The 21,576-nt window shown below is 46.8% G+C and overlaps 2 protein-coding genes and 3 long non-coding RNA genes across 8 annotated transcripts in view; 2 read left to right on the top strand and 3 right to left on the bottom strand.

Moving 5' to 3' along the window:
- LOC144335947 (uncharacterized) overlaps positions 1-2,374 on the bottom strand; it is a 13,640-nt gene extending 11,266 nt beyond the window's left edge. Inside the window, exon 1 of the long non-coding RNA XR_013407266.1 lies at positions 30-2,374. This is a non-coding gene — a long non-coding RNA (uncharacterized LOC144335947). The remainder of the gene's footprint in view (positions 1-29) is intronic.
- JPT1 (Jupiter microtubule associated homolog 1) lies at positions 1,418-21,576 on the top strand (the record flags this gene model as incomplete). Its single annotated transcript, NM_001039945.2, is given in 5 exon segments — positions 1,418-1,540; positions 8,113-8,255; positions 9,145-9,242; positions 10,126-10,144; positions 21,314-21,576. Coding segments are annotated over 5 exon segments (465 nt in total). The 5' UTR covers positions 1,418-1,484.
- Positions 8,036-21,576, bottom strand: part of ARMC7 (armadillo repeat containing 7) — a 43,131-nt gene continuing 29,590 nt past the window's right edge. Inside the window, exons 3-4 of one of the 4 annotated variants that reach the window (XM_077968697.1) lie at positions 14,239-14,384; positions 8,036-8,352 (exon numbers count right to left, since the gene is read on the bottom strand). In XM_077968697.1, the coding sequence (XP_077824823.1) occupies positions 14,362-14,384 (23 nt within the window). In that variant the 3' untranslated portion in view covers positions 8,036-8,352; positions 14,239-14,361. Of the gene's footprint in view, positions 8,353-11,913; positions 12,208-14,238; positions 14,385-21,576 lie in introns of those variants that run through there. The other 3 variants (XM_077968696.1, XM_077968691.1, XM_077968689.1) reach the window with 3 other exon arrangements.
- LOC144335955 (uncharacterized) lies at positions 13,269-20,828 on the top strand. The gene is made up of 3 exons (XR_013407274.1): positions 13,269-13,543; positions 14,980-15,432; positions 19,898-20,828. It is a non-coding gene; the product is annotated as an uncharacterized LOC144335955 (long non-coding RNA).
- Positions 17,459-21,095, bottom strand: LOC144335957 (uncharacterized). Its single transcript, XR_013407276.1, has 2 exons — positions 20,359-21,095; positions 17,459-18,254 (listed from the first exon to the last, which is right to left on the bottom strand). It is a non-coding gene; the product is annotated as an uncharacterized LOC144335957 (long non-coding RNA).

Raw genomic sequence — 21,576 nt, 5'->3', positions numbered from 1 at the left:
AGACCAGCCTGGCCAATATGGTGAAATACCATCTCTACTAAAAATACAAAAATTAGGGGTGGTGGTGCGTGCCTGTAGTTCCAGCTACTAGGAAGGCTGAGGCAGGAGAATTGCTTGAACCTGGGAGATAGAGGTTCCATTGAGCGCCATTGCACTCTAGTCTGGGTGACAAGAGCGAAACTCCACTTCAAAAAAAGAAAGAAAAAAGGGAACTTTCTAACGCAAAAAATTGGTGTGCTTCACACTGTTGTGGTAAGCACATAAATGCATGATCCATGCTTTCTAGAAGAGAACTTCTCACTGGCTTTTCATGAAAGCCCAGGCAGAGGGTGGTTAACCTAGACTGCCCAGAATACAAACTTCCAACTACCTGGAAGGTGGCTTTGCAAAGAGGAATGTGGTTCAATTATTTTGGAAATATTGAGCAAAGACATCTGCCTTGAGGAAATATGCAAGACATGAGAAGGGCTTATCTATCAACTGCCTGCCCTCTTTTGCCCAAGGCTTTCCTATTATGATCTTGTAAACCATCATTCCTGAGTCCTCCAAGTGTGTCTGCATTTGTTGCGTGGATAGATTTACCCAGACAGGTGGAAGAGTCATGACTTAAGGGTTATAAACAGCTGCAGAGGCCTGAGCTGCTCCCATAGTCTTGGTAGCAGGGAATGAGGCCATTCCTGGTGCCAGGCATTAACCAGCCTTAGAATAGGCCCCCAAATAGGAGCGACTGTAATTTTCACCCAGTACATGCACCACCCATTACAACTAAACAGTAACATTAAAATGTAAAGAATTTCCAGTCCTTTTAAAAGGGATCATCTTGGCGTGCTCTCTGTTGCTGACTCATAGTGCTGCTGCTTTGAGACTATTAGGTTTCTAAATGGGACACACAGTAGGTATTCAATAAATAAATGTCAACTTGTTGCAGTACTTTTCATCCTTTAAGGAGGATGCCCTTACTATTCCACCATCAGTAAAGCAAATGAGAGAATAGTAACAGTGACAAATCTCCCTTCTGCTTGCCAAGGTTGTAACTCCCCAAGAAAGAGCTTCACCCTCTGTCAGGTAACGTTTTAAAGTGACAGCCAGCACGACTTGTACCCAGCGCGAGTTAGATTCTCCTTCTGTCCAATCATCGCCGAGATTTTGGGGTGGGGGAGGGGAGAGCGTCCCAAGGCCTTCCCAGTCCAGGAAGGGGGCGGGCTTAGGCTGAGCCGTGGCCGCCACAGCCCATCGTAATGCCGCATGGTGCTTGGCACTCCAGAGAGCCAATAGGAACGAAAGGGTTCATTTGAATCGGCCAATGCCGGAGGACTAGGGGGAGGGCTTTGAGATGTCTATAAAGGCGTCGATCACCCGGACAGGCGGCGGCGGCGGCTCCTGCGGCGGTGGCCGGCTCTTGAGTGTGGAGTTACCCTGCGCACCTGGGGTCCGACCCTTTGAGCGTTCTCCTCCCGCGCCAGCCTACCTCGCTCCTCGGCGCCATGACCACGACGACCACCTTCAAGGGAGTCGACCCTAACAGCAGGAATAGCTCCCGGTGAGGCAACCGGGTCGCGCCCGAGCCGCACGGGGCTGAGGGGCCGGGAGGGCCGCTGCCGGCGGGGCCTCGCGCCGGTCGTTGCGGGTAACAAGCCCGGTGCGCTGTGCTCGCTCCGGGGCGGGTGGCGGGGTTCTGCCGTCGGCGCCGCCTTTGTGCCGCCTGGCGAGTCCTGCGCGCCGGCCCCACCCGGGTCCCTGCTGCTTTCCATTCATTCCTCCCACGGAGCCAGGGGCTGGGGAGGCCGGAGCTGGTCGCCCCTCGGAGCACGGCCGGTTTTCGTTAATCGGAACCTGTGGGGAGGGCTTCCCTTTCTTCTGTGGGCATCCGGGCTGGTCCATCCCCAGGGTGGTGGGCTTGGCCCCCCAGGTGCCCGGGGAGCCTTTAGGGCCCCATGCATGGTCAGGCCCTATTGTCCCATTGCTGGGCCACGCGCTCCTGCCTTTGGCCCGTGGCATGCGGTTGGTCTTGCTCTCGCGCGCAGCCATCGGATCCGGAGACCGGATCGATTAGGTCCGGGGGGCTCCTTACCCTCGCCGTGCCCTACTCCTTATTCGGACCTACCTGGCAGGTGCATTTGTGGTCGGGCGGGGCTGGTCATCACGACCCTTCACCCCGCATTCAGGACCCAACCGTTCTTCCCCTCCTCGAAGTGCCTCCCCTCTTCCAAGTGTCTCCCCTTTCCTAACAAAGGAAAGACCCCTTCTCCCCCTCCCTGCGCTCATTTCTAAGAGGGAGGGGGAATGAGCCAACCCGAGTGGGTTTTGTGCGCTTAAACCTTCGGACGATGGTCTTTGCATCCTACCTTCGCTTCCTCCTTTGACGTTTGCCCAATCAGTTCATCCCTGGCCCTGGTTCCCTTGCAGGAGGAGGTTTCTTGTTCTTGGGCGGGGCCGGAGACATCCATTGTCTCTAACGTGGTAGCTCTACCTGGGAAGCGGGGGATTTTTCTTGCCCTTCATCCCACTGCTTTTTGGGCTTGAGGCACTGGGTACAGTGTTTGGACAGGAACCCTTTTCAAGTCCTTGCTTAACTTGGTGGAAGGGTTTGGATTCTGTAGAAGGTGTCCACATTGTCTCAGCTAATTGCACACTGTTCTTTAAGGTGGGTTACAGTTATGTCTGGGATCCTCCTCAAGGCTTGGAGGAAGCTTAAATTTCACTTTTTTGAGCATGTATTTTACATCGATTATGACCTGCATTCATGTGTGGCTAGCCTCGGGGTCCTGGCCAAGTGGCACAAAGGGAGCCATTTTGTGGGGCTAAGAAGACACGTGAAATAGCAATATCTCACAGGGGTTAGAGAACTTGGGAACAAAAAGCACGCCTCACTCAGCAATTGAGCCTTAGGAGGAAAGCATGGGAAATGACATTCCTTTACAACTAATTTCTTTCAGGTTTACAAGGTCAAAAAGATTGGGTAAAATTCAAAAAAATAAATTGGTGATTACTGGGATAGGGAACTTGAGTAGCACAGGAAACTGGTTGCTCCCTTTCTGTTTTCTTCCCAATGAGATAATTTTTTCAGCGGACAGGAACAGATTGAGCCTTGGTTTTTCATTTTGTGTTGTGAGGCCAACTTTCTGCCGGTTAGACTTCAGTCGTCAGAATGATAATGTGTAATCTGGGGTTTTATTCTTTGGGGTTGAGTTCATATTAGTGTTTTGCAAAGAATTTCAGTAATCAGGTCAAATGAATCCTCACACTTAGTTTTTTCATATGTACATTTGAAATGTGAGACAAATGAGTTTTGATCCTGTGGAATGAATGTTTAATTCACCTTTTGCCATCAATTTCCCTCCAGTATTGTGCTCTAGGGACTGTAGTCGCATTGTCATTTTATTGTCTCTCTACCTTCCCTTTTTCTATAATCTCACCTAATTCTCATAAACTTAATTTTGTCCAATAATGTTCTCCTGGCCCCATAAACTCGTTATAAATTTAGTCTGGTAAGGAATGATCTGCAAAGATATACGGAAACTTCGGGATTTAAAGAGAGAAGAAAGAAAAGGAGTAATTTTTAAAAAATCGTTATCTACAGTACATGGACACATTTTTGTTCAGTCTTAAATATATAATCCTGATTTAGTTGTCATGTATGATTCTGAAAGAATAGTAGGATCCTAAAACATTGAGATACTTTCTGCCTTATGATCTACATCCTTTGTTTGGGGATGTCTCACTATTACAAATGGTCTCTACAACACTGACGTCATCCGAGTTGGTGACTACCTGCTATTGCAGGAGGAACAGAGACCTTTAGAAAGTTGGACTGATTAGAGTTTTGACTTGCTCTTACGCTGGTGTTTGGGTACTAGTGTCTTTTTCTTGATTTTTTTTTTTTTGTTTTGGAGACGGAGTTTTGCTCTTCTTGCCCAGGCTTGAGTGCAATGGCGCAATCTCTGCTCACCTCCGCCTTCCGAGTTCAAGCGATTCTCCTGCCTCAGCCTCCCGACTAGGTGAGATTACAGGCATGCACCACCACACCTGGCTAATTTTTAGTAGAGACAGGGTTTCTCCATGTTGGCCACGCTGGTCTCAAACTCCCGACCTCGGGTGATCCGCCCGCCTTGGCCTCCCAAAGTTCTGGGATTACAGGCGTGAGCCACCGCGCCCAGCCTTGTTTTTTAAAATTAATTTTTTTTTTGAGACATAGTCTCACTCTATTGCCAGGCTGGAGTGCAGTGGCACGATATCCGGCTCACTGCAACCTCTGCCTCACGGGTTCAAGCAATTCTTCTGCTTCAGCCTCCCGAATAGCTGGGACTACAGGCACATGCCACCATGCCCAGCTAATTTTTGTACTTTTTTAGTAGAGACAGAGTTTCACGACATTGGCCAGGATGGTCTCAATCTCTTGACCTCGTGATCCGCCTGCCTTAGCCTCTCAAAGTGCTGGGAAAACAGGCATGAGCCACCGCTCCTGGCCTTAATTTTATTATTAATATTATTAGAGACGGAGTCTTGCTCTTTTGCCCAGGCCGGAGTGCAGTGGCACGATCTTAGCTCACTGTAGCCTCCGCCTCCTGGGTTCAAGCGATTCTCCTACCTCAGCCTCCTGAGTAGCTGGGATTACAGGTTCGCGCCACCACACCCAGCTAGAAGTGCTATATATTCTTAGAAAAATGTTTCTTGGCCGGGCGTGCTGGCTCACACCTGTAATCCCAGCAGTTTGGATCTTACTATGTTGGGAGGCGGGCAGATCACAAGGTCAGGAGATCGAGACCATCCTGGCTAACACAGTGAAACCCCATCTCTACCAAAAATACAAAAAATTAGCTGGCCTCGGTGGCAGGCGCCTGTAGCCCCAGCTACTCTGGAGACTGAGGCAGGAGAAAGGTGTGAACCTGGGAGGCGGAGCTTGCAGTGAGCTGAGATCATGCCACTGCACTCTAGCCTGGGCAACAGAGTGGGACTCCGTCTCAAAAAAAGAAAAAGAAAGAAAGAATGGCCAGGCCCGGTGGCTCACGCCTGTAATCCCAGCACTTTGGGAGGCTGAGGCAGGTGGATCACCTGAGGTCGGGAGTTCAAGACCAGCCTGACCAACATGGAGAAAGCCCGTCTCTACTAAAAATACAAAAAAATTAGCCAGACATAGTGGCGCATGCCTGTAATCCCAGCTACTCGAGAGGCTGAGGCAGGAGAATCGCTTGAACCCGGAAGGCGGAGGTTGCGGTGAGCTGAGATCGCGCCATTGCACTCCAGCCTGGGCAAAAAGAGCAAAACTCCGTCTCAAAAAAAAAAAAAAGAAAGAAAAATGTTTCTTATTCAAACTGCCTTTTGAAGAAACAAAACCAGACCCACTCGTATCACCAGTAAAGGAATTGAATCAGTAGTTAGAAAGTCCTTCCATATTCTGTAATTACACAGGCAGTAGGAAAACAACAAAAAAAGAAAAAGTAAAAAAAAAAAAAAAAAAAAGTTGGCCGGGCTCGGTAGCTCATGCCTATAATCCCAGCACTTTGGGAGGCCGACGCAGGCGGATCACCTGAGCTCAGGAGTTCAAGACCAGCTTGACCAACGTGGTGAAACCCTGTCTTTACTAAAAATGCAAAAATTAGGCCGGGCGCGGTGGCTCAAGCCTGTAATCCCAGCACTTTGGGAGGCCGAGACTATCCTGGCTAACACGGTGAAACCCAGTCTCTACTGAAAAAAAATACAAAAAACTAGCCGGGCGAGGGGGCGGGCGCCTGTAGTCCCAGCTACTCGGGAGGCTGAGGCAGGAGAATGGTGTAAACCCGGGAGGCGGAGCTTTCAGTGAGCTGAGATCCGGCCACTGCACTCCAGCCTGGGTGACAGAGCGAGACTCCGTCTCAAAAAAAAAAAAAAAAAAAAAAAAAAAAAATTAGGCCAGGTGCAGTGGCTTACGCCTGTAATCCCAGCATTTTGGGAGGCCAGGTGGGCGAATCACCTGAGGTCAGGAGTTGGAGACCAGCCTGACCAACAAGATGAAACCCCATCTCTACTGAAAGTACAAAAGTTAGCTGTTTGTGGTGGCGGCGGGTGCCTGTAATCCCAGCTACTAAGGGGGCTGAGGTAGGAAAATCGCTTGAACCCGGGAGGCGGAGGTTGCAGTGAGCCGAGAGATTGCACCACTGCACTCAAGCCTGGGCGACAAGAGTGAGATTGTGCCTTAAAAAAAAAAAAGAGGCCGGGCGCGGTGGCTCAAGCCTGTAATCCCAGCACTTTGGGAGGCCGAGACGGGCGGATCACTAGGTCAGGAGATCGAGACCATCCTGGCTAACATGGTGAAACCCCGTCTCTACTAAAAATACAAAAAAAAAAAACTAGCCGGGCGAGGTGGTGGGCGCCTGTAGTTCCAGCTGCTCGGGAGGCTGAGGCAGGAGAATGGCGTGAACCCGGGAGGCAGAGCTTGCAGTGAGCTGAGATCCGGCCACCGCACTCCAGCCTGGGCGGCAGAGGGAGACTCCATCTCAAAAAAAAAAAAAAAAAGAAAGAAAAAAAAAGAAAGAAAAAAAAGTATTTCCATAAAACCACCTGCATTTTTTGTTTTGAAAGGTGGCATGAGGAGTTAAATTGAGTTTTTCCAAGGAGGAGACAAATTGGTCAACCTATGGCAGGAAGATTTGGAAATGTTAAAAAATATATTACCATGTTGGAACAGAGAGCTATAGATGATGTTCAAAGGAATACTGACATAGACCATGCCATGGAATCTTCTACTTAATTTCTCATACTGACTTTGTCCTCATAGGTAGTTACTTAAGTTTATTGTGAGAATAGTGAGGTACAAGCATGTAAATGGCTTTTTAGTGAGGTTGAGATAGAAGAGACTATCATCAGCTCTTCTTGGGCTTCTAAATTGGTCAAGCCAACTTGTGTGTGTGTGTGCGCGCGCATGTACGTGTGCATGTGCGTGTAAGTGCATAAATGATTAGAGATGGGGATCTTACTATGTTGCCTAGGCTGGCCTTGAACTCCTGGGCTCAAGCAATCCTCCTGATTCAGCTTCCAGAATGACTGGGACTACAGGGGCCTGCTACTGACCGTGCCCAAGTTATTTATCTAGTTGAAAGTAAGAAGGAAGTGATTTTTTAAAAATATACTTTTTTTGGCTGGGCGCAGTGGCTCACGCCTGTAATCCCAGCACTTTGGGAGGCCGAGGTGGGCGGATCATGAAGTCAGGAGATCAAGAGCATCCTGACTAACACAGTGAAATCCTGTCTCTACTAAAAACACAAAAAATTAGCCAAGCGTGGTGGCAGGCACCTGTCGTCCCAGCTACTCAGGAGGCTAAGGCAGGAGAATGGCGTGAACCTGGGAGGTGGAGCTTGCATTGAGCTGAGAGTGTGCCACTGCATTCCAGCCTGGGCGACAGAGCGAGATTCTGTCTCAAAAAAAAAAATATATATATTATTTACTTTTTACATTTTGAGACAGTCTTGCTCTGTCACACAGGCTGGAGTTCAGCGGTTTGAACAAAGCTCACTGCAGCCTTAACCTCCTGGGCTGAAGCGATCCTTCTGTCTCAGAGTCCAGTGTAGCTGGGATCACAGGCATGTGCCGCTACACTTGGCTAATTTTTAATTTTTTTTTTATAGAGACGGGGTCTTGCTATGTTGCCCAGGCTGGTCTTGAACTCCTAGGCTCAAATGATGATCCTGCTTTGGCCTCCTAGAGTGCTGGGATTACAGGTGTGTGCCACTGTGCCTGGAAACGATTTTTAAATGAATAATAACAAGAAATGCTTCTAAACTTCTTTGCAAATATATTCAGCCAAGCCCAGTAGAGTAAGGTGCATTAGGTCTTTTGCCATTTCCAAAAAGGGGACACCAACCAGGCTGTTATTTGTGATGAGTTCCACGCTGTTTGAGCTGCCTTGTGTGATCGATGACCTTATTACAAGTATTATAAAGCAGTACTTAGTATCTTAACATCCAGCATTGAATGTAGACGCTGATGGAGGTGATTCCTTTTCCTGTTAGCAGCTATCTGTTGTGGGGGTGAGGGAGATGAATGGGTGAGGAAAGTGAAATGAAAGTTGTCTGAAAAGATTTATGCCAAGAAATGTTTCAGTATGATCTGAAGTTGATGTTTTGCCATTATTTGTAGGGTTTTGCGGCCTCCAGGTGGTGGATCCAATTTTTCGTTAGGTTTTGATGAACCAACAGAACAACCTGTGAGGAAGAACAAAATGGCCTCTAATATATTTGGGACACCTGAAGAAAATCAAGCTTCTTGGGCCAAGTCGGCAGGTACTCTTGTTATCTGTGCTCACTGTTCAAAGGGATGGGCCCAGCATCAACAGCCACAGATGCAGCCTGGGCACCAACATGTGCCCCCGCCCCGTGTCTAAAAAACAAAACAAAACAAAAATTAGCTGGTGGTAGTGGCAGTGTGCCTTTAGTCCCTGATACTCAGGAAGCTGAGGTGGGAGGATTGCTGAGCTTGGGAGGTGGAGGCTGCAGTGAGCTGTGATTGAGCCATTGCCCTCCAGCCTAGGTGACAGAGTGAAACCCTGTGTCAAAAACAAAAGAAAAACCAACTACAGCTGGTTTTGAACTAATAACAAAATCTAGCTTAATGGTAATAAACAACAGTTTAGACTTAGCCTGAGAGGAAAGAAATGGGAAATACTGAGAGGCTATGTGATGTATCAGAGTAAGGACTGAAGTCAGACTGAGTTAATGTTTAAGTGATCAGCTTAACTTCCTTGAGACTGTTTCCTCATTTCATAATATGAGACTAACACATAACGTCAATTGCTGAAGTGTGTTTTTTTTTTTTTTTTTGAGACAGAGTCTCATTCTGTTGCCCAGGCTGAAGTGCAGAGTGCAGTGGTGCCAACTTGGCTCACTGCAACCTCCACCTCCCGAGTTCAAATGATTCTCCTGCCTCGGCCTCCCAAGTAGCTAGGATTACAAGCATGCACCACCACATCCAGCTAATTTTTATATTTTTAGTAGAGACAGGGTTTCACCCTGTTGGCCAGGCTGGTCTTGAACTCCTGACCTCAGGTGATCCGCCCACCTTGGCCTCCCAAAGTGCTGGGGTTACAGGCATGAGCCACCATACCCAGCCTGAAGTGTTTTGCTTTAGAGTTTTTCTATTGTATTTCTGAAGAAAGTATATTTTGATTTTTAGGTGCCAAGTCTAGCGGTGGCAGGGAAGACTTGGAGTCATCTGGACTGCAGAGAAGGAACTCCTCTGAAGCAAGCTCCGGAGACTTCTTAGATCTGAAGGTCAGTGTGACAGCATGAGGCCAGAAAGGCTTTGAGGTCAATATGATTCTGAAATTTGTACTAAGAGTTTCAGTTCTCCCACTGGAATTTTACATTGATGTAGTTAGGAAAGGGACTGGGCCATATTGATAATGGAAGATTGATAGTAAAATCACAGAAGTGTGTTAACATGGTCTCAGTCTGTTTCTGTATCTCTTTTACCATTAGGATTTGTTTTATCTCCCATATTGATTTTTGGAACTTGTGGTTCTTTCTCACTTCCTGTGTGTCTCATATATAGAAGTGTTTCTGAGTTCAGGGGCTGTTTTTTTGCAGATACTGCTTTGCGTTGAACTCCAGGAGACTAGTGCTGGCATTACCATTAGTTGTGTCTGCAGTTGAGTACTGCCACCAAGTCCCCCAGGGTGTGTGCTGCAAAGTGGAAAGACCCTGCCCGACTAAGCACTAAAGCCCTCAGAGCACAGTGAGGCATCACCTGTCTGAGTGCCAAGAGAACTGGAGAAGGGCTTTGGAACTGATAGGGGTCCTTCCACAACTAGATGAGGGGAAAGGAGAGAGATGAAAGGATAGATTCACCAGTTTTCCATTCTAATAAAAGATCACTGAAATGCTAATTGGTGTTAGGTCATCAGAGGAAATGTTGGGTTTTTTTGTTTGTTTGTTTTAGATGTGGTACTGGCACTAGAGCAATTTATCATGCAGAATTTTTGCATAGCATTGTCCTAAGTTGGACAGAGGTAGCCGACTGACCCTGTACTTGATTGCATCACAATGAAATGTCACATTTGGTTTCCAGTAGATGTTAGCTGCTATGAACTATGACTGTTTTGTGTGTTCCAAAATTAAAATAGGAAGTAAATTTTTGAATTTTTTTCTTTTCTAGGGAGAAGGTGATATTCATGGTGAGTACTTCTGAAGACCAAATTTCTGGCTCTGTCCATGGTTTCAGGACAGATCTGAATCTTGATTTAAATCATGGGAAAAGAGACAGGGGAGTGAAACCTGGCCATGCCCCAAGTGTCGCCATACTCTGGGTGGAGAGGAACAAAAATGAAACTGGAAAGTTAGTAAACATGGCCACATTTTTAATCTGCCAGTAATGCGATCAATGCTAGAAATGTAATAGAAGGGAAAAAACAGAATCCTTTAAAATTACATATATTGGCTGGGCATGGTGGCTCACGCCTGTAATCTCAACACTTTGGGAGGCTGAGGCAGGTGGATTGCTTGAGCCCAGGAGTTCAAGACCAGCATGGAGGCCGGGCGCGGTGGCTCAAGCCTGTAATCCCAGCACTTTGGGAGGCCGAGGCGGGCGGATCACAAGGTCAGGAGATCGAGACCACAGTGAAACCCCGTCTCTACTAAAAATACAAAAAATTAGCCGGGCGCGGTGGCGGGCGCCTGTAGTCCCAGCTACTCAGGAGGCTGAGGCAGGAGAATGGCGGGAACCCGGGAGGCGGAGCTTGCAGTGAGCCGAGATCGCGCCACTGTACTCCAGCCTGGGCAACAGCGTGAGACTCTGTCTCAAAAAAAAAAAAAAAAAAGACCAGCATGGAAACATGGCAAAACCCTGTTTCTATAAAAAAGTACAAAAATTAGCCTGGCATGGTTACACATGCCTGTAGTCCAGCTACTCGGGAGGCTCAGGTAGGAGGATTGCTTGAGCCCAGGACGTGGAGGTTGCAATGGGCAGAGATCACACCATTATACTCCAGTATGGGTGACAGAGTGAGACTTTGCCTTAAAAAAATAAACTAAACCAAAATATATGTATACACACACACACACATATTAATCAGGTCAGTATTTGTTACACTTAATGAGAACTTTTTTTTTTGAGACCAGGTGTCTCTCTGTTGCCAAGGCTGGAGTGCAGTGGGCAATCACAGCTCACTGTGGCTTCTTTGGGCTTAAGTGATCCTCCCACCTCAGCCTCCCGAGTAGCTGGGACTACAGGGGTACACTACCACACCTTGCTAATTTCTTTTTATTTTTAGTAGAGATAAGGTCTCACTATGTTGCCCAGGCTGGTCTCAAACTCCTGAGCTTAAGTGATCCTCCCACCTCAGCCTCCCCAAAGTGTTGATATTACTGGCATGAGCCACAGCGCCCAGCTGAGAGCTTTTTGTATTTATGTGGTTATTTATTACAGACTAGCCCAGTGCAGTATAGAGAAGAGGGGAAAGAGTAAAACAAGGAGGTTGATCTGTAACTATGAACAATCGAGATAACTCACACCAGCCAGAGAGAGCTTTTTAATATAAGCATTTCAAGCTCAGCTCACAAAGTTCATTTGTTTTTATAGGGAGGTGCTTATTCAGCAAGACATTGGTTACCTGCTTGGTGATTTTGTAAATGATGATTTAGGGGGCAGATGTAATTTTTCAGCTAACCATCCATATTACCAATTATAGGTGGAAATGAGCTGTGATCATTGACTTAATTATCTTAAATCTTGGAAGTATTTATTGGCATTTCTTTAATAAGTGCTAAAGAATTGCTGATGAACGCAAGGTTTATAAGTGTCAGGCGGTAGTAGTCGGTGAAGTGCAGCAGTCACAAGCCCTCTGGTCTAGACAGAGCAGCAGCTTCCTCTTAAGGCCTTTTCCTACCCTTATGTTTTGTGGTGTGCTCACAAGGACACACAGAAAGGTTGAAGAAGCAGATTCCTCTCTGCCTTCTACGCAGTGTTCTGTTTTTTGGTTTTTTTTTTTTTGAGTTGGAGTCTGGCTCTGTCACCCAGGCTGGAGTGTAGTGGCAGGATCTCAGCTCACTGCAACCTCTGCCTCCCGGGTTCAAGCAATTCTCCTGGTTCAGCCTCCTGAATAGCTGGGATTACAGGCACGTGGCACCATGAGCCGGGTGCATGAGCCACTGCGTCCGGTCTCACAGTGTTTCTTGGTGGGGCTTAGAGGAGAAGCCTCTGAGCCTTTGGGAGCATTGCCTGGGTTCTTCCTTATAGGACCTGTTTAGGGGGAAAACACTCAGATGTGTTTTTCCTCTTTTTTCACACCACAACAATCAGCAACACAGAAGACACCTGTGACCAAATGTTGGGGGTTTCTCCCCACACACCAATCAGTGGACACCAGCTGGGAGTCCTCCAATCCAGTTTCTACACCCTCTACCAGAAGATAACCTCAGATTCAACAGGTTGAGGGTCAGTCCCACAAGACTGCCCCTTCCTTCCCATCAGCTGTAAGCCTGGGCCTCTGGAACTTCTGACTGACTGGCTTCAAGTTGGGGTTCCTGTGACTCCTTCTATGGTTTTAATTTGCTAGAGAGGTTCACAAAAAGAACTTAGGGAAACATTTATGTTTACAGGTTCATTATGAATATATGATACATATATTTTTCATTTTTTTCTAAACTGAATCTTGCTCTGTTTCCCAGATTGGAGTGCAGTGTCGCCCTCACAGCTCACTGCAACTTCAAACTCCTGAGCTCAAGCAGTCCTCCTGCCTCAGCCTCCCGAGTAGCTGGGATATACGTGTATGCCACCATGCCTGGCTAATTTTTTTTCTTTTTTGTAGAGATGTGGTCTCACTATGTTATGTTACACAGGCTAGTCATGTGATCCTCCCGCCTCAGCCTCCAAAAGTATTGAGATTACAGGCATGAGCCACTGCACCTGGGTTTTTACGAAGGATATTTGAAAGGATACAAATCAACAGCCCGGTGAGGGGATACATGGGGCCTGGTAAGGAAAGGTCCCAAGTGCAGGAGCTCCCATACCTTGGAGTTGGGGTGTGCCACCCTCCTGGCACATGGATGAGTTGTTGCACCTTCCTGTCAGCTTCCACATGTTCAATTATCTAGAAGTCCTCAGAATCCATCCTTTTGGTGTTTTTTTTGAGTTTTAAGACTGGGTTTTGCTCTCACCCCAGCTAGAGTGCAGTGGTGTAATCATGGCTCACTGTAGCCTCCACCTCCTGGACTCAAGCAATCTCCCCACCTTCGCCTCCCAAAGTGAGCCACCATGCCCAGCCCCTTTTGGGTTTTTTTTCTTGAGATGGAGATTCACTCTTTTTTTTTTTTTTGAGATGGAGTCTCACTCTGTTGCCCAGGCTGGAGTGCAGTGGTGCGATCTTGGCTCACTGCATCCTCCGCCTCCCGGGTTCAAGCGATTCTCCTTCCTCAGCCTCCTGAGTAGCTGGGATTACAGGCACCCACCACCACACCCAGGTAATTTTTTATTTTTAGTAGAGACAGGGTTTTGTCATGTTGGTCAGGCTGGTCTGGAACTCCTGACCTCAGGTGATCCACCCTTCTCGGCCTCCCAGAGTGCTAGGATTATGACTGTGAGCCACCGTACCTGGCCAAGTTTCATACTTTTTTTTTTTTTTTTTTTTTTTTTTTTTTTTGAGACGGAGTCTCGCTCTGTCGCCCAGGCTGGAGTGCAGTGGCGCGATCTCGGCTCACTGCAAGCTCCGCCTCCCGGGTTCACGCCATTCTCCTGCCTCAGCCTCCCGAGTAGCTGGGACTACAGGCGCCCACAACCGCGCCCGGCTAATTTTTTGTATTTTTAGTAGAGACGGGGTTTCACCGTGGTCTCGATCTCCTGACCTTGTGATCCGCCCGCCTCGGCCTCCCAAAGTGCTGGGATTACAGGCGTGAGCCACCGCGCCCGGCAAGTTTCATACTTTTTGCCCAGGCTGGAGTGAAATGGCATGATCTCGGCTCACTGCAACCTCCGCCTCTTGAGTTTAAGCAATTCTCGTGTCTCTGCCTCCTGAATAGCTGAGATTACACATGCACACCACTACACCTGGCTAATTTTGTATTTTTAGTAGAGACGAGGTTTTACCATGTTGGCCAGGCTGGTCTTGAACTCCTAACCTCCAGTAATCCACCCACTTTGGCTTTCCAAAGTGCTGGGATTACAGGCATGAGCCACCATGCCTGGCCCCTTTTGGTTTTTTGTGGAGGCTTCATTACATAAGCATGATTGACAACTGTACAGAAATGTGATTAGACAAAAGGTTTGATTTCATACCAGTGGACTGAACAAGGAGACTCAGAAGGCCCATCTGTTCAGATTCTTGGCCTCTCCACGTAGCATTCCCTCCTCCAGGGTATGGAGCAGAACCCTCTGGCTTGAGGGTCTTTTGACCTGCCATCAGATTACAGTCCTGCCCTGGGCTGATAAAAGGAGGACAGAAGGTCACAAAGAGATTCTGTTTCCTGAGGGCTGTTCCTGAGGCTTAATGCACCCCATTATAACAAAAGACTGTATCAAGGGCTATGGGAGTTACTGGCCAGCAGCCATGGACAAAAACAGATTGTGTGTGTATATTTTCATCCATGTATGTATATGATAATATCATAGGACCAGTTACTTTTGCATTGGACCGAAGATGTGTGTATTAGTTACTGTTTGTGTTCTATTTGTACCGTTCTGGAAAGACTTCTGGAGGTAAAATCTAGGTTTTTTTTATTCCACTGCTTGCTTCCTTCCTTCTTCCCTCCCCTCCTTCTTTGACGGAGTTTCGCTCTTGTTGTCCAGGCTGGAGTACAGTGGCACGATCTTGGCTCACTCCCGCCTCCCGGGTTCAAGTGATTCTCCTACCTCAGCCTCCCTGAGTAGCTGGGACTACAAGGCCCGCCACCACGCCCGGCTAATTTTTTTTTTTATTGGTAGTAAAGACAGAATTTCACCATGTTGGCCAGGCTGGTCTTGAACTCCTGACCTCAGGTGATCCACCTGCCTCGGCCTCCCAAAATGCTGGGATTACAGGCGTGAGCCACCAGGCCCGGGTGGTTCCACTGCTTTCTATATTCTGAATACTTTCACTGTCAGACCTTATTTAGCAACACTCAGGTAATCTTTATTCAATTATTTTGGCCAGTTACTATAACTAGAAGTTAGGGGAACCTGGAGAAATATGTCGACAATGTGTCATTAGTCCTACCACATAATTAATAATCTGTTCCCTGTTCAGTCCCCCTCACAGTTTTTTGTTTTTGTTTTTCTGAGACAGTCTTGCTCTGTCACCCAGGCTGGAGTACAGTGGTGTGATCTCAGCTCAATGCAACCTCCGACTCCCAGGTTCAAGCGATTCTCCTGCCTTAGCCTCCCAAGTATCTGGGACTACCAGTGTGTGCCACCACACCTGGCTATTTTTTGTATTTTTAGTAGAGACGGGGTTTCGCCATGTTCACCAGGCTGGTCTCGAACTCCTGACCTCAGGTGATCCACCCACCTTGGCCTCCCAAAGTACTGGGAGGCATGAACCACTGTGCCCAGCCTCGCTCAACTGATTTAATTTTTAGCAGACACGGGGTTTTCACCACATTGGCCAGGCTGGTCACAAACTCCTAAGTCCTTTCTTTTCTCCTCCAGTGGTTACCTGTTGTTGTTTTTTCCTTTTTTTTTTTTTTAATTGAGCTAGATCTGTTGCCCAGGCTGGAATGCAGTGGCACAATCTCAGCTCACTGCAACTCCACCTCCCAGGTTCAAGCGATTCTCCTGCCTCAGCTTCCTGAGTAGCTGGGATTAGAGGCATGTGCCACCACACCTGGCTAATTTTTGTATTTTTAGTAGAGATGGTATTTCACCATGTTGGCCAGGCTGGTCTTGAACTCCTGACCTCAGGTGATCCCCCTGCCTTGGCCTCTCAAAGTGCTGGGATTACAGGTGTAAGCTATTGTGCCTGGCCTTTTTCCTTTTAAGTTTTTGACCTGATATATTCTGTGTTGTTGACTGCTGCAACTTTTAGTTCATCTGTCTTAAAATGACAAGGGGCACAATAATATTTTTTCTTTACTGAGACAGGTTCTTACTGTTGCCTAGGCCACAAGTGCAGTGGTACAATCGCCATTCACTGCAGCCCTGGCTTCTGGGTTCAAGCCGTCCTCTCGCCTCAGCTTCCCTAGTCGTGGGGGCTACAGCTGCATGCTGCCACGCCTGGCTCATTTTCGTAGTTTTGTTTTTGAGACAGAGTCTTGCTCTGTTGCCCAGGCTAGAATGCAGTGGCATGATCTCAGCTCACTGCAGCCTCCACCTCCTGGGTTCAAGCAATTCTCCTGCCTCAGCCTCCTGAGTAGCTGGGATTACAGGTGCCCGCCACTGTGTCCAGCTAATTTTTGTTTTCAGTAGAGACGGTTTCACCATCTTGCCCAGACTGGTCTCGAACTCCTTACCTCGTGATCCACCCGCCTCGGCCTCCCAAAGTGTTGGGATTACAGGTGTGAGCCACCGCGCTTGGCCAGTTTTTGTAGTTTTCGTAGATACAGGGTTTTGCCATGTTTCCCAGGCTAGTCCTGGGTTCATGTTGATCTTCCTGCCTTGGCCTCCCAAAATTCTGAGATTACAGGTGTGAGCCACTGTGCCTGGCGGGGGTACAGTAATAAGATACATCTAGAGGATGAAAGGTCAACTCCAATTCAGTTTAAGATAGATTCCCTTTGGATGTACAGGAAGTTTCTTTTACCTCCTGGCTATTTTATTTTACCTCCTGGGCTATTAAACGCAGGAATGGCTACAAATGACTTTGGAGTTTTCCGTCTTGAGAAATCTTTTAAGAGGGAGAAGGTCCCGGCAGTTCAGGCAGAGAAGCCTCCCTGACTGCGGGCAAGTTAGATGGTCGGCTCTATTTCTTCCAGCTCTGATTCTTGGATGCTTACAATGAATCATTTCTATTCAGATAGAGGTGTCTTTGTTCAGTTATCTTACTGATGTGCCAAATAAGAGAGACAAGTTAGGAGTGTCTAAAATGTATATTTTGGTAGAAATAATTTCATTTGAAGCTTTTTTTTTTTTTTTTTTTTAATTCAGCAGACAAAAGCTTTCTGTGTCAAATTGGTATAAAAGTTTCTAAACATTTGGCTGGGCACGGTGGCTCACACCTTTGGGAGACCGAGGTGTGCGGATCATGAGGTCAAGAGATCAAGACCATCCTGGCCAACATGGTGAAACCCCGTCTTTACTAAAAATACAAAAATTAGCCACGCGTGGTGGTGCGCGCGTGTAATTCCAGCTACTCGGGAGGTTGAGGCAGGAGAATCGCTTGAACCCGGGAGGTGAAGGTTGCAGTGAGCTGAGATCGCGCCACTGCACTCCAGCCTGGCAAGAGAGAGACTCCATCTAAAAAAATAAATAAAAGTTTCTGAACACTTACTCTCAATTCCTGTACTTACCTCATTATAGGCTGGAAACGAACAAACCTCCCTCCTCTGTGACTGGAGTATTTCTGACTGGACCGACATTTATTTAATTTATTTTTGAGACAGAGTCTGACTCTGTCGCCCAGGCTGGAGTGCAGTGGCACGATCTTGGCTCACGTCAAACTCCGCCTCCCGGGTTCAAGCGATTCTCCTGCCCAGCCTCCCAAGTATCTGTGAATACAGGCGCGCACACACGCCCGGCTAAGTTTTGTACTTTTGTAGAGATGGGGTTTCACCGTGTTGGCCAAGCTGGTCTCAAACTCCTGATCTCAGGTGATGAGGCTGCCTTGGCCTCCCAAAGTGCTGGGATTTACAGGCGTGAGCCACTGCACCTGGCCTGGACAGATATTTAAAGTAAGGCCTATTGCTGCTTGTTTAGTCTCCATAGGTGCTTTTTTCTTCTTTTTCTTTAGTATGTTATGTATTTGTGAAAAACAAAACAGTTCTAGTAATCATGTAAGACAAATATAAGATTAGTAGGATTGAGCTTGATTCATCTGAAGAGGACTTTATGAAAATGAACCACCATGGCAGGAATGCAAGGTAATTTTTTGTTCTTCAGAATGTTCCTTAACTGCTTGATTCAGACAGGGAATGAAGACTTTAGTAGATCCTGTATGTATAGCAGGAGGCCATGTCCCACCTGCAGAAATGAAACTGCTTGAACTAACAAGTTGTCTCAGTCCGAATTCTCTTTATCTTGAATATTTTAAATGTGGAGTTTCGTTTTTCTTTTATATTTACAATTATATTTAGGTTATTTCAGGGGCACTTATTGTAGGACTTGTGTATCTGAGCCAACGCATTTCATCTTGCTTTTTTTTTTTTTTGAGACGGAGCCTTCCTCTGTCGCTCAGGCTGGAGTGCAGTGGCGCGATCTCAGCTCACTGCAAGCTCCGCGTCCAGGGTTTACGCCATTCTCCTGCCTCAGCCTCCCAAGTAGCTGGGACTACAGGCTCCTGCCGCCACACCCGGCTAATTTTTTGCATTTTTAGTAGAGATGGGGTTTCACTGTGTTAGCCAGGATGGTCTCGATCTCCTGACCTCGTGATCCACCCACCTCGGCCTCCCAAAGTGCTGGGATTACAGGCGTGACATCTTGCTTCTTTTACAATGGATGTAACCATAGGAAACTAATGGGTGACCTTCTCTGAGTTTTAGTTCATAATTGCGACGGCTGTTGTTCTGAAAAGCTTCATACTCTATTTTTGCTTGTAGTTAAATAGTATAGAACATTTTATATGTTACTTCCATAGAATGTTCCAGAAATTCATGAAATGTTAAAAGCAGCAGTAGCATGTTAACATTAACAAAGCATCAAAAATAAACAAATAAAATAAATGTCTGTCCAGTCAGAAATAGTGCAGCCACAGAAGAGGGAGGTTGGTTTGTTTCTAGCCTGTAATGAGGTAAGTACATGAATTGAGAATAAGTGTTTAAAAACTTTTTTTTTTTTTTTTTTTGACAGAGTCTCTCTGTTGCCAGGCTGGAGTGCAGTAGCGTGATCTTGGCTCCCTGCAACCTCCACCTCCTGGGTTTAAGCGATTTTCCTGCCTCAGCCTCCTGAGTAGCTGGGATTACAGGCGCGTACCACCATGCCTGGGTAATTTTATATTTTTAGTCGAGATGGGGTTTCTCCATGTTGGTCAGGCTGGTCTCGAACTCCTGACCTCAGGTGATCCACCCGCCTTGGCCTCCCAAAGTGCTGGGATTACAGGTGTGAGCCACCACGTCCAGCAAGAATATATATTTTTAGTTTAAAGACCTCTTCTTGGCTGGGCACAGTGGCTCAGACCTGTAATCTCAGTACTTTGGGTGGCTGAGGCAGGTGGATCACCTGAGGCTATAACCCCAGCTACTTGGGAGGCTAAGGCAGGAGAATTGCTTGAGCCAGGGAGGCGGAGGTTATGGTGAGCCAAGATCGCGCTACTGTACTTCAGTCTGGGTGACGGAATGAGACCCAGTCTCAAAAAAAAAAAAAAAAAAATTCCATTAATATAGGAGCGTTATTAACTGCCCTTACTGCCTTTTCAGGCAAAAGGGCTTCTATGAAATATTTGCAAATATCTTAGAATATGCAACTTAATTTGATTGGTTCATACTGAAATAAACTTGCTATTAAAAAGAAAACTAGGCCCGAGTATGGAGGCTCACACCTGTAATCCCAGCACTTTGGGAGGCCAAGGCAGGTGGATCGCCTGAGGTCAGGAGTTTGAGACCAGCCTGGCCAACATGGTGAAACCCTGTCTCTACTGAAAATACAAAAAATTAGTCGGGCGTTGTAGCGTGCACCTGTAATCCCACCTATTTGGGAGGCTGAAGTAGGAGAATCGCTTGAGCCCAGGAGGTGGAGGTTGCAGTGAGCCAAGATTGCACCACTGCACTCCAGCCTGGACAACAAGAGCGAAACTCTGTCTCAAAGAAAAAAAAAAAAAAAGAAAACTAGGCAGTGGCTTAATGCCATAATCCCAGCACTTTGGGAGGCCAAGGTAGGCAGCTTACTTGAGGCCAGGAGTTCGAGACCAGCCTGGCCAACACGGCGAAACCCTGTCTCTACTAAAAATACAAAAATTAATCAGGCATGGTGGTGTGTGCCTGTAATCCCAGCTACTCGGGAGGCTGAGGCAGGAGAATTGCTTGAATCTGGGAGGCAGAGGTTAAAGACCCTGTCTCAAAAAAAAAAAAAAAAGAAAACTAGGCTGTGTGAAGGGTGAAGGTGGCTCATGCCTATAATCCCAGCACTTAGGGAGGCTGAGATGGGAAGGAGGATACTTGAGCCCAGGAATTTGAGACCAGCCTGGGTGACATAAGGAGACTCCATCTTTTAAAAATAAAAACAATAGCCAGTTGTGGTGGTGCATACCTATAGTCCCAGCTGTTTGGGAGACTGATATAGGAAGACTGCTTGAGCACAGGAGTTTGAGGCTACAGTGGGCTGTGATTGAGCCACTGCACTCCAGCCTGGGCCACAGAGTGACACCCTGTCTCAATATCCCTCACCACCACCCCCCGCAAAAAAATTAAAAATAAAAAAATATGTCAACTATTCAACTGTTAGTATTTTCCTTTCATAGAAAATACAGAATTTTTGCATTCACTTTTCACTTTGAATCAGTGTTTTTTCTCGGTTTGGAAACAATCCTGACGAGAAACAATTCGTTTGGAAAGGTTGGATTGTTCGTTTTTTTTTGCTGTCAGAGAATTGGATAAATAGCCTATGTCATGGGATAATTACTATAAAGAAATGAAGCTTGACAGTGAAGTGAGAGATTTGAAAAAATACAGTTAATAAGCAAGGTGAATTACTACCCTGTTTGTAAATATGGATACATTTTCAAGAGTGAAAAAAAGGAAGTTGATACCATTTATGTTAAATGTAACCAAAACATGTTGCATGTTACCTGGCTAAATGTAAATAAATATACATAAAACAAGTGGACTAGAAGGCTGCACAGGACTTGCAGTGGGAGCTCTGGGAATAGTGAGAGCCTGACCCACCTGGAGCTGGAAGGGGCCAGAGAGCTAGAGTTTTTAAATAAGAACAGGTTCTTATTTAAAAATCTTCATGTCTTCATGTATTTGTGTAATTTAGAAAAGAACGTAAACAACAGATATGGGAAAAGATGAACACTGGTGAATTCTGTGCAGTGGGAGCGTGGCGGGTGACAGATATGGGAAAGATGAACACTGGTGAATTCTGTGCAGTGGGAGCGTGGCGGGTGACAGATATGGGAAAGATGAACACTGGTGAATTCTGTGCAGTGGGAGCGTGGCGGGTGACTGTTATTTTCTTTATACCTTTAGGTATGTTTCCAACCATCAAACCAAAAACAAAAAAAAGATCCTTAATCTTAACAGGAAATAGCTGTCATTATGAGTGTTATTTCTATTCCCTGTTTTCATAGAAAATGTGGACACAGACTTGCCAGGCAGCCTGGGGCAGAGTGAAGAGAAGCCGGTGCCTGCTGCGCCTGTGCCCAGCCCGGTGGCCCCGGCCCCAGTGCCATCCAGAAGAAATCCCCCTGGCGGCAAGTCCAGCCTCGTGTTGGGTTAGCTCTGACTGTCCTGAACGCTGTCGTTTTGTCTGTTTTCTCCATGCTTGTGAACTGCACAACTTGAGCCTGACTGTACATCTCTTGGATTTGTTTCATTAAAAAGAAGCACTTTA

This window comes from Macaca mulatta, chromosome 16, assembly GCF_049350105.2.
Source record: "Macaca mulatta isolate MMU2019108-1 chromosome 16, T2T-MMU8v2.0, whole genome shotgun sequence".
Classification (NCBI taxonomy): domain Eukaryota; kingdom Metazoa; phylum Chordata; class Mammalia; order Primates; family Cercopithecidae; genus Macaca; species Macaca mulatta.
Note: the sequence above shows the minus strand (reverse complement) of the source record. Positions and strands in the feature narration are given on the sequence as shown.